This window comes from Centruroides vittatus, unplaced genomic scaffold (genome assembly GCF_030686945.1).
Source record: "Centruroides vittatus isolate TY-2023 unplaced genomic scaffold, ASM3068694v2 scaffold_944, whole genome shotgun sequence".
Lineage (NCBI taxonomy): Eukaryota > Metazoa > Arthropoda > Arachnida > Scorpiones > Buthidae > Centruroides > Centruroides vittatus.
In genome coordinates this window covers 2,349,928-2,362,341 of record NW_027122722.1, presented here as the reverse complement: position 1 = coordinate 2,362,341, position 12,414 = coordinate 2,349,928, and the positions used below count along the sequence as shown (strand labels likewise).

The 12,414-nt window shown below is 31.3% G+C and overlaps 1 protein-coding gene across 1 annotated transcript in view; it reads left to right on the top strand.

Moving 5' to 3' along the window:
• Positions 1 to 12,414, top strand: part of LOC136990491 (E3 ubiquitin-protein ligase lubel-like) — a 71,548-nt gene that overhangs the window by 53,339 nt on the left and 5,795 nt on the right. The window contains exons 11-12 of the mRNA XM_067288876.1: positions 10,141 to 10,245; positions 10,337 to 10,600. Coding sequence (XP_067144977.1) covers positions 10,141 to 10,245; positions 10,337 to 10,600 — 369 coding nt within the window. The remainder of the gene's footprint in view (positions 1 to 10,140; positions 10,246 to 10,336; positions 10,601 to 12,414) is intronic.

The following is a 12,414-nucleotide window of genomic DNA, read 5'->3' as shown; positions in this document are numbered from 1 at the left end:
AATTTTTGCAATTTTATCTTTAAATCTAATATTGACAAAATGAAAGAATTATTTTAACTATTTTATTCCAAATCAAACATTTTCATTCAAAAGTTTGGAAATATATTGTTCAAAAATGAATTTCTTTGTGTAGCACAAGATCTACGACATAGTCTCAAAGTTGATAAAAGTTCAGAATTTGTATCCCTCTATACAAATATTTATATATAATATATAAACATTAATATTAATAGGCCTGCTTCAGGCTAATGTATTTATATGTTTTAGTTTTTTTAGACCTGAATATACAATTCAACGGTCACATTGAAACTGGGATATGATTATTTATTCCAGTTTCTTCCAATGACCCCTATAATTACAATGTGCAGCATTCAGAGCTCTAACTAAATGAATATTCACACACTGAACAAACATCCTTGACACACATAAGGAATTAAAACACATTGGAAACATCACAGTTAATGTGGATACCCAAGAAAGATACAAAGATAGGCTTCTACATATACAAGTAAGGCAAATAAACATTATCCAACTAATTCTAGCAACCATGAAAACACAGATACGTCCAAGTGTATAATTGTTGAGTACAATCAAAGACTTCATTGAATACATAGAGAAATTGCTGAACATAAGGGAGCTGCATTTACATACCAGCACAATTCCTGTGTATAAACTGTTATGCAATGATAAAGATGAGGTGAATATTTTGCAAGCACAGTACCAGGGATATATAGTGTCTCAGTTTGGATATATAGTGTCCCAGTGGATCTAATATATATGAAATTGCAATTAAATCTCTCATTTAATTGTATTTCATATATATTAGATCCACTTAACAAAAAGCTAGCAGAAAGCAAATATGACATCAAAAAGAAAATGACTGATCACTACCCTCTCAATCTTTGCCACCAAAATGGATGTTAAAGCTAACTCAGGACAAGTCAAACTAATCAGACCTATTGTCCGTATGAACCAAGCCAGATCACTTAAAACCCTGGAAATATTCAAGATACAGTACAAATAGAAGAGAATGCCTCAATTTCAAAGACAGTGAGAAGTTATCAATTGCCTGGAAATCTTTTTATGATGAACTGAGAACAACTCAGGAAAATGGAGTTTTTAATTAAAGAAAATATACATTTGTAACATCAAACTGAACCTTTTGTTTTAATTTTATCAAATTGCACATCATTATATAATTTGTTAATTTTGTATGGAATACACTTTTGAATTTTAAAATTGTTTCAAAGTTTGAATTTTGCAATGTTTATGTTAGAACTCTCATATTCTAAAAATAGAATGTATAAATACAACCTGATGCAAGCCTATTAATTAATTAAAAACATCTGTATATTCATTAAAATTGTTTGCTGGTGTGAAAATAAGGTTATTTTTTTAAGTCATTTGTGAAATCTAATTTTTGGAATTGTTTTTTTTTTTTATACCAGAGTACCTACAACTAATAGTCAAAAATCTTATTTCACTTTGAATATTTTCACCACCAAAGTAGAGAAGTGCCTATTGGATCTGTAGTAGCAGGAAATTCTGTGGAAATCTATCTGATGTTTCTTGAATCTTCCAGTGATGGATGAATTTAGTTGCAAGATAGCAGTAGTGTTCTGTTGATGTAGATGACATCCTTTTAATATGGTATGAAAAGATGTATACCAAGATTCATTAGCAAAGATTAATGCAAATAATTTCTCTACAAATGGATCAAATATATGAAGCAACTGTCTTCGTCTTAGATATGAACATCTGTGTTAAGAATGAAAACAAAAGTACAGGTATCCAGGGGCAGATCTAGGTTTATTGGGGCCTAGGGCTTATTGAAGTCCAATGGGGCCCCACTTTTTATTAGATTATGAATCTTTAAATTGGGGTTTAAAATTCATTTTTAATAACACCAAAGTCAGAGTTGAAATATATTTATTTATGAAATGGTATTGAATGACAAACTTTATATCTTATATAAAAAAATAAGAAATAAAGAAATATTTACATTGATTAATTACTGACCAATTACGTTACATTGATTACAATAAAACAAATAATGCTAAAAATTATCAGTATTATTATATTATTAATATTAACTATTTTTTACTGTATAATAAGTGCTCATTGTTAATGAAAAAGTATTAAAAATTTATGACGATAATTTAAATTTTGTGGGCCCATGACACATGGGGGCCCGGGCTTAAGCCTTATTAGTCTCTATATAGATCTGCCCCTGCGGGTATCCCTCATATAACATGGTAGTTACATTCCGAAAAAGTGCTGTGTTACGCAAATCCATGCTATATGAAATGAAAGACTAATAGAAAACATAGGGTTACATTCCAGAAGTTACCAAAAGTATACTATTCTTTCTCATTATTAAGAGAAATATATTTATTAAAGCAATCGATAATTTATTTCCAATTAATTATTAACTAACAATCACAATTAAAATTATTGTATGATGTGTTAATATTAATTTTAGTTAAACAAGAGCTTTTTTTTTTTATAAAGTTTTGCCATCATCTCAGCTTTTTGTTGATCTTGATTGGAAGTATCAGCAACATTTTCATTTTTTTATTTTTATCATTAAAAATTTTTATGGATGACGAAACAAATATATGTTATTAATTGAAAATTTGTTCTAGCAGGTCACATTTGTTTGGTCACATACCAAGCTACTCTTTTCCAGAATTTGTGTTCAAATACCAAATTGTTCGAGTACCAAGATACTGCTGTATTTAGTTAATCATTTTTACGAATGAAGTAATCATTCGTAGGTCAGTAATACCCACGGTTTAAAAAAAAGTTTAATAATACTTACCTAAAAATGTTTAAATAAACTTTACTAAATATGAGGATTAATCTATAAAAAGAAAACACAACAACAATATTAATGGCTAAAGTCTGAAAGCGATGACAACAACACCTGGTTGATAGGAAAGTTAGTGCAATTTTTTCTTCCTAGTCCTATAAGTTTCCATTAAAGTAAACCTGACAAAAAAAGCACAAAATAATTTGAAAATTTCAATATTCTAAAATCTGTGGGCAAATTTGAGATGACACACATGCTTACTTGAATAAAAAAAAATATAGAATAACAAATTTTACACTTAAAAATTGCAAAACTTTGTAGGGAGGATTTTCAAAACCATGATAGTGCGAAACTATGATGTAGAAGTCCCGTGTTGTACAAGGGATACCTGAATACAGAAAACTTTGTGTCCCAACATGTATTCCTTGTAGCTCAAGTAACATGTTTAAGTATAAAATAGCTGCATAATAGACCATTATAATTTCATTCACACAACAGAGCTTTCAAGCAGAGATCAATTGTATATAGAGAATAGAATAAGAATATAATTTACAGCAAGGTTAATATGAAATCCCTTTTGCTCCCAGCAGAAAAGGTACAAACACAAGTTACAATAAAAAATAGGAATATACATAATATGTCTTAGAGCAATCAAACTTCTATGAAAAAACTTGACAGACAAGCCAAGAATAGTTTCAATGTATTGTCCTACCATATTTGACTTGCGGCGACCAGTAACTTGTCACAGACTCGACAGATGGCGCCACTCCTCTAGAGGTTTCCCCCATAGCCTCGTACACGGGAACACTGTTATTGCCGTTGGATTCTGGGATACCAGTTTTTGTTGGATGTTAGCAGCTAGAGCACGTGTAGCTCTAATGTGTACTGTACTTGTACCGATTGTTCATGAATAAATATTGTTAGTGTTTAAAAGGTAGTTGTGGACTCCGCGAGAATCTTTTTACCGCATCCTGAAAAACGCAAGTTTTAGTAATGATTGAAATGGATGGGTGATGGACTAGCCATTTCTTCTGATTCCATGTGCGGCCCTCCATTACCCTCAGACTATATCAAAAATGAAAGAGTTACTTCCACAAACAAGAAAGGTGAGAGTTTATCAGATTCCCTTAATGAAAAAAAATAAAAAGGGAGATTAAATTCTATGTGGAAATCATGTACCAACAGCTAAATAGCAGACTTAATAAACACAGAAGATAGAGGCAAAGCTACTGGGGGTTTGAAGGGGCATCTCAGCCCCTAACATTGACATATTCTGCTGAGGATGCATTTACTTTTTCAATTGGTAGAGTGGGATATGAACATCCAGTCACATGAGTCACATGACCAAGAACTAGTGAGCACCACGTTAAAAGTAAATGTTTGAGCACTCAAGTGTTTATATAAGTAACAATATTATGCCAACCAAAACACTCGAAAAACTATTAATTGCAGTAAAACTTTAATTACTAATTAGTAACATTTTTGGCCATATCTACCTTGGGTATAATGTAAAATCAAATGCAAGTTAATATTAAATAGAACAGTACAGTAGTGCATCGTTTATCTAAATCAATTGGGGACTGGAGTTGTTTGGATAACTGATTATGTATGAAAAAATATATCAACCTATCCCATGTTGAAATTTTTCTCCATTGCGTGTCGCTTCGTGTTGAATTTTTGTCGATTTAAGACTAACGATAATTTTTATAATAATAATCGTGGCTATTGTATTGTTAAAAATTATTTCTCTATTTTGTACAAACAAAATAAATATATTTAAAAATATAAAAACAAAAAAAATTATACTTTAGAAGTTAATCTAGTATCAAAAACGTTCGATTCAGCATGATACAGTTCGACTGGAAAGCTTTTGGTTAACCGACATTTCGGTTGATTGGCTTTTGGATAAACAATGCTCTACTGTAATTTAAAAAAGATATTCTACGAAGGGTATTTTTTAAATAAGGTCCATTTTTAATAAGAAGAAAAATACTGTAAATATCATTAAAATATATTTTTTCCCATATTTTACATACTTTTATCTATTTTTCTACATTTGTCATACTGCTCAACAATTTTTTGAATTCTGACTTCAAAGAAATCTGCCACCTGTGAAGAAGCCCGCCACCTGTGAAGAAGCCCAATCCACGACTGCAGTTTTCACTTCGTCATCGTTGAACTATTGATCATCAAGGAATTCCTTTAAGTACTGAAACAAGTGAAAATCACTGGATGCAAGGTCTGGACTGTAAGGTGGATGATCCAATTGTTCTCATCCAAAAGAATTGATTAGACCTTGTGTTTGTGCAGAAACATATATGGCCTTGCATTGTCATGGAGCAACATCACACCAGAAGACAGTAGGCCACACCACTTGTTTTGTATGGCATGCCAGAGTTTTCTCAAGGTCACACAATATGCATCAGAATTGATTGTTGTGCCTCTCAGCATAAAATTAACTAACCAAATCCTTTTCCTGTCCCAAAAGACAGTTGCCTTGATCTTTCATGCTGAAATTGTCTGTTTGGCTTTCACTTTGGTTGGAGATGATATGTGTCGCCATTCCATTGACTGTTGCTTGGACTCAGGAAGTCATGTGAGACACCCAAGTCTCATCTCCTGTAATGATGTGGTCCAACAATTCATCTCCTTCCTGATCGTATCGAGTCAAAAATGATAAAGCACTACCCAATCTTTTTGTCTTGTGATCGTCAGACAGCAGTCTTTCAACCCACTGAGAAGACAGTTTTTGATAATTCAGTTTCTCTGAAACAATGGCATACAAAACTGACCTCGAAACCTGTGGAAATTCAATTGATAACATTGAAATCATGAATCATTGGTCCGTTTGAATTTTGTTATCCACATCGTGAACCAAATCTTCAGAAATCAGAGAAGGTCAGCCAAGGTGTGGCTCATCATGCACATTAACCCGCCGTCCTTGAACATTCTCACCCACTTTCGAACTTTACTGTCACTCATAGCATTATCACCATAAACTTCACAAATCTGACGGTAAATTTCTGCTGCTGCCAAGTTTCTTGCACTCAAGAATTGAATAAGAGATCATATCTCACAGTTGGCAGGCAACTCAGTTTTCTTAAACATTATAAACTTCTACAGCTCAGCACACAGACAGGAGATATGGCAGCAAGTGGCATCTAAACGCGCACAAATCATGCTATAAGCAGACATGCATGCGCACTGCCGCGATCACGCATCATTCTCATTCACAAATGGACCTTATTTAAAAAATAGCCCTCGTAGAATATAAAATGTGTAAAGCTGGACAATTTAAATTACGAATAAAAAATACAGATCTCAAAAAATACAAAGTAAAATACAAAAATACATTTGAAATAAATATATATTAATAAATAATAATAATATAGGAGAAAATAACAACAAGGATAAAAAATAAGATTAGTACTTCTAAAGTCATAAGACATTGCCCTATTCTTTTTAACTTCATCACAAAACTGGATATGTATAAATGATAAATTACCTTTAAAACCTTGTTTTGGAATGTTAAAAGATCTGAAATGATCTTAATAATAGATCAAAAACATTTGTCTATTAAAGTTATTTACTGAAATTTTAAGGTTTTAAAGGTATGTAATTTATCATTGCCCTAAGGTACAGCAAAAAATGTTAGTAATTAAAGTTTTGGTGCAATTAATGGTCTTTTGATTTTGAGTGTTTTGGTATCTGTCCCTGCAGTTTCCAGTTGTTATATTATACCAACCTATGAAATTTTTGATGTGTTACAAAACACATCAAAAATTTCAAAGCTTGATTACTTATTTCAGAGTATTTCAGGGATATTTCAATCCAAAATTTTGTTTTTAAAGTATAATTTGTTGAAATTTCTATAAGGTGTTTTTGATTCTTTCTCTTTTAAAAAGAGTTAGCATTAGTAGATTCGACAAAAAGATTTTAATCCATAGTAACTTTTCTAAATGAGGGAGATACTCTCCAATATTTGTATATAAATAACATGATTGGAACCTTAGCATTTTCATATAAGGTAATCTCACTCATAAGTAGAATACAACTAAGATTTTCAAAGCAAGCAAGTTCTCCTGTAAGTACACATTCACTCCAAAGTTTAAAGTTGAAAGGGTTTAATTTTATTCTTGAGTTTTGAAGTATATTACTCTGATATTCTTCATTCCAACGTTTACTTTGATTAGATATACAGATATGTGCATAAAGGTATGTGATTTTTTTTTGTATTCAGCATTTATCTTTTAATCTTCAAACAAGTTTCAAACAATAATCAGACAAAAAGAAATCTATTTCTTCATGTAGTTCATGAAACTGAGCAAACACTTTTTCATGAGAAGGCCAGCAAACTTCAACATAAAGTAAATTTTTATGCAAACTCTTTGTATCTTCAGAGAACTAAAAATCTTTGAATTAAGCAGTCTTGACTATAAAATTTACTGTTTTTATTACATCATTCAATATTTCTTTCAAGTCTTCTGGCATTCACTTTATTACCATCTACTTAGTGATGATGAAGACAACAATGGATATTCTTGATGTCCTAATTTTTTCTTTTTATGCATTCCACAGTACATGAAAATTTTCCAACTGTAGTTACAGCCAGTGGCGTAGCGTGGTGGGGGCGGCAGGGACGGCTTGTCCCGGGCGGCACTTTAAGGGAGCGGCAAAATTTCACAATAAATAATAATAATATCTTGTAAAAATTTGAACCATTTCATTTCATATTTTTGTCGCACCTACGATTCGGACCAATTGAAATAAGCACAGAATTTTTCATTACTTATTCTGTGACGAAACTGGGGAATCCCCTTTCTTTAAATGAATGTATAATAATGACATCTTGTTCATTGTAGTGACTGACAACACCGTCTTTACTGACTTGTAGGGATTCCCCGTATTTTATTTAAGGGGGCGGCGAAATTTTCCTCCGCCCCGGGCGGCTGACACCCACGCTACGCCACTGGTTACAGCTCTATTAATGTAAATACTTGAACATAATTGCCATTGTATTTTGTTTTAGCTTCGCCTTATTACTTTATTGTGTTGTAATGAGTTCTTATATTTAACATCAAGAAATAATAATCATAATTAAAATAATACAAAAATTAATATTAATAAAAAAAAAACTAAACTATGTAATCAATTACTATAAAATATTAAATATAAACAAACTCATTTTTTTCTTTTAGATATAACTTATATCTGAGTATCAGTGTATATGAAAGGAATGGGTATTATATTGTTTAGTCTCTCACTATTTTAATTTGAATGGAAATATTCCTTTTATGGTTACTGATATATTAATGTTATATTGATATTAGCATAATTTAAATATTTATCAGGTCAGTCCATAAGTCCATGCCATTTTTATGACCTTGAGAAAAATCTTGTTTTGCTGTTAAAAATGTCAGTCTAATGTGATAATTTTTACACTGAAGTGTTAAATTGGATCTCATTCATATAATACTGTTCAGAATTGTAAACATTTTAGTTGTTTATTTTCATTAAAATGGAAGTAACCAATGAATATAAAAGATATGCTTTATACTTTTTATTTTTAAGTGGTGAGAATGCTACAAATGCATCCAAAAAATAAATACTGTACATAATCAAATTGTAATTAGTGCAAAGACTGCACAGAAGTGGTTTGAAAGATTTAGAAACAATGATTTTAGTGTGGAGGATAAGGCTCGTACTGGAAGACCCGTTGACTTTGATGATGATGCTCTCTCTGTACTAGTTGAAGCCGAACGATCTTTAACAGTTGATGAAATTGCAGAATGTTTAAATTCATCCCATGGAACTGTTCATAGACACCTACAACAAATCAGAAAAGTTTCAAAGCTAGGAAAATGGATACCACATGAACTGTCAATAGCTAACCGACAACAACGTGTAAACATTTGCACGTCTCTTTTATCCCGTATTGCTTTAGAACCTTTTCTTGGTAGGTTGGTTACTGGAGATGAAAAATGGATCCTCTATAATAATGTGACAAGAAAAAGACAATGGACAAGCAGCCAAAACTGACTGCAAAAGGTGGGTTGCATCCAAAAAAAATTCTTTTGTCTGTTTGGTGAGATATGTCAGGTGTAATTCACTTTGAGCTGTTAGAACCTAATCAAACAATTACAGCTCAAATGTATTGTGAGCAATTAAAGCGTTTAAATGAAAAATTGAAAAAAAATCAACCGTCATTAGTGAACAGAAAGCAGGTTCTCTTGCAGCATAATAATGCCAGACCACACGCTGCAAAAATAACTGTACAGAAACTTGAAAGCTACAACTGGAAAATTTTACCTCATCCACCATATTTGCCAGATATTGCTCCCAGTGATTATCATCTTTTTGCAGTTTGCAGAATTTTTTAAAAGGGAAAACTTTTGAGGGTGGGAACAATGTAAAAAAGGCTATTTCTGAATATTTTGATTCAAAACCGAAATCATTTTACAAAGACAGGATTAAAAAGCTACCATCAAGATGGCAAGAAATTGTACAAAATAATGGTGAATACATTATAGATTGAAATAAAATTTAATTAAAATTTTTTGCTGCTTTTTTGTAGATAAAAACACACATGAACTTATGGAGTGACCTGATATTAATGCTTAAAAACATTGTTTGGGAATGTCTTGCAGTTACAAACAATCCGTTAGATCAAGGGTGGGCAACCTTTTTTATAACATGGGCCAGAATAAATTTTACGTTTCTTCCGCGGGCTGTAGTAGTTAATTGATGCCTTCTTGTGACCTGTAATTTTTTAGTCTGCAAATATGAGATAAATGAAAAAAGAAGTTAATTACTACATTTATTTCTCTTATCGTTTTAGAAAAATTACAAAGAATTGGAAAAATAACTATTAATTAGTTAGTTATTTTTCCAATTTAATAATCTATTAAAGTTCTCGTGGGCCAGATAGAAATGTTTTGCGGGCCATAGCTGGCCTGCGGGCCGGAGGTTGTCCACCATTGCATTAGATGGCATTTGTCTCTGAATATTTACGTTATTTATTTATTTTATGAATATGTTCTTAAAAGTTTCTTTTGTTATTCTGTTACTTTATGTTAAATTGTATGATGTAATGCAGTTTTGACAGGTGTCTCTGTAACTGCAGTGAGAATAACATTTTTAATCACATTGGCTGCTAAATAATGAAAACACGGAAGGTGTTCAATGATGAGCGTGAAACATATTTTTTTTAATAGTTTTATATTATTAAATGTGTAAAAATAAAAATATTTGATTTGAATTCATAAAGCACTAATGGTTTTGAAAGAAAATGTTGAAAGAATTATAAATTATTACATAAATTTTTCTAGATTCAGTGGGAATCTGATCCTGGACAACTGAGCAGAGATAGTGATTTTGTACAAAGTCGACTTTTAGGAGAGAATCATAATGAAGAGTTAAAGAATTTAATTAGAGTAATTATATTATATATGTATATATTTAAATTGGTGTCATAATTATGCATGTGTGTACATAAATATAATTTTAAAAATATTTTTTGGTTAGGAAGCCGAGCAGTACGGATTTTCCATAGAAGATGTTCAAGTTGCATTAGAGAGATGTGGTCGAGAAGATCCATTGGTTTGGTTAGAAGAGAATTGGCAAAGAATGATAGAAAATGTTGCTGCTCTTGCTACTGATTATAGTGATGACAAAAGTAGAATGGAAATTGGAATTGTCTCACCAAATGAAGCAAGAGATGCTCTTAGAACACACAGAGGGGATATGAGAGTTGCAATTTTAGAGTGTGTCAACAGCAGAAAATTAAAGGTAAAAATACACTTACTGAGTTTAATAATTTAAATTGTTTAAATTTATATTTTCAGCTAGTCAGTTTTAGATTTTGTTTAATTTTAATCTGTGTCATTATTTTCAGAGTCTTTATAAACGATATATAAATTATATTTATTCATAAAGCTTTTAGTCCTTTTTTCCCACAGTATTTTATTATTTTATAGCTACTATTTTGACTATTTAATTGGACTTATCACATCACGATTTTTGAGGAACTTTTACTTGGTTTTTTTCTTTTTATTTTTTATTACACACTAAATCTTCAAGATGAAAGGTATCTTCAGGTTTTCTAGTTGGAGTTTTACAATTTGATATTAGTTTACACTTAAAAAATATTTTATTTCATTACATGGTATTTTCTTCATTTTTAACAGTACACACTTGTAGACTTGTCTGTTTTTTTCTTTTTTTCCTGTTTTTCAAATAGATTACAATTTTTCCCTTCCGATACATTTTTCAGAGAGCACTGACAAATTTTTGCTTTCTGAAAAATTGTCAGTGCTCCATGCATTCAGAAAAACCCCTGAATTTTTTTGCATTTCTAAATGTTTCAAAGTGTCCTGAGTCCAAAAATGTACAAATATCAGGTGGCAATTTTTGACCAATTACCATACTTTCTCTCTGTTATATATAACAGCCAAGAAAGTAACTGGCAGTGTAGTCACTTTGTTTTGTTTCAACTGCAAGCACCTCGTCTTCACAATATGGCTATTACAAATGTTCTATGAGAAGACTGTCATAGTTTTAAACAGTCATACTTCAAGAGGTGGTAAGTCAAGCTATATCTGTGCAATATCTCTAGGTTGCATAAGGTATAAACTTCAAAATAAACTTATACCAAAAATAAAGCATGTAAATGAGAAAACAAAGAGCACTTCACTGTTAACTGTACACAACAGTGATAAATTAGAACTATTTGAATTGGAAAATATATATACACAAAAAACTTTCATCCAGAAAAAATAAAAAGTGTTTGTGAAAAAATTTGTTGCACAAAGAACATTTTCTTTTAATACTTAGGTTGAAGATAAAATGCAATTTTTTTTCATTTAATCATTCTTAATGTTGAAGTCTACATATCTAAAATGAGATACACTTGAACCAAATGCATTTTTATGAATATTTTATGAAAGTTTCCAGTTTATTTTCTAGAATTATAAGAAGCAACAAGTAATTAAAGCAATAACTAACAAATTGAAAGATGAACCAAACAACCGTAAGTTTTCTGTGAGTAGTGCTTCTTACTATGCTCATGACAAGGCCTGCTAGTAGCTTTTCTATTAACTATTTTAGTAGATATAAAATGAGAAAACAAAAGTACAATGCTTGAAGAGATTTTACAATTTATGAAAGAAATCTTGGACATCAGTTTGTTTTATAGAGAAGGTGGAAGCAAATATTTGCTATTGTATGGATTTTGACTGTGGAAGTGAACCCAATAAAGACCCTTGAGATTTACAAGGCTACCAAATCGGGGAAATGTATTAATTTCAAGGAAAGTAACGTATTATCGTATGCGTGGCAATATATCTCTGAGGTGCATCCACATTGGTAGTCATGTTTTTATTCCTGTTTGGGTAAATTGCGCCGTTATTATGGTAGACTCCTGTCTATTAAATTTACGTTGTATCATTCATCATTACTGCACGCTGGAGATGTTCGATCTTTTGAATTTTGAAAGCGTTTGATTCTCTTCGCATTCCATTATCAGAACCGTCAACAAACCTGACGAAGACCTCGGTGGAGGATCGAAAACGTTAGTTTATTTGTTAACTGTCGTCTTGTGTACC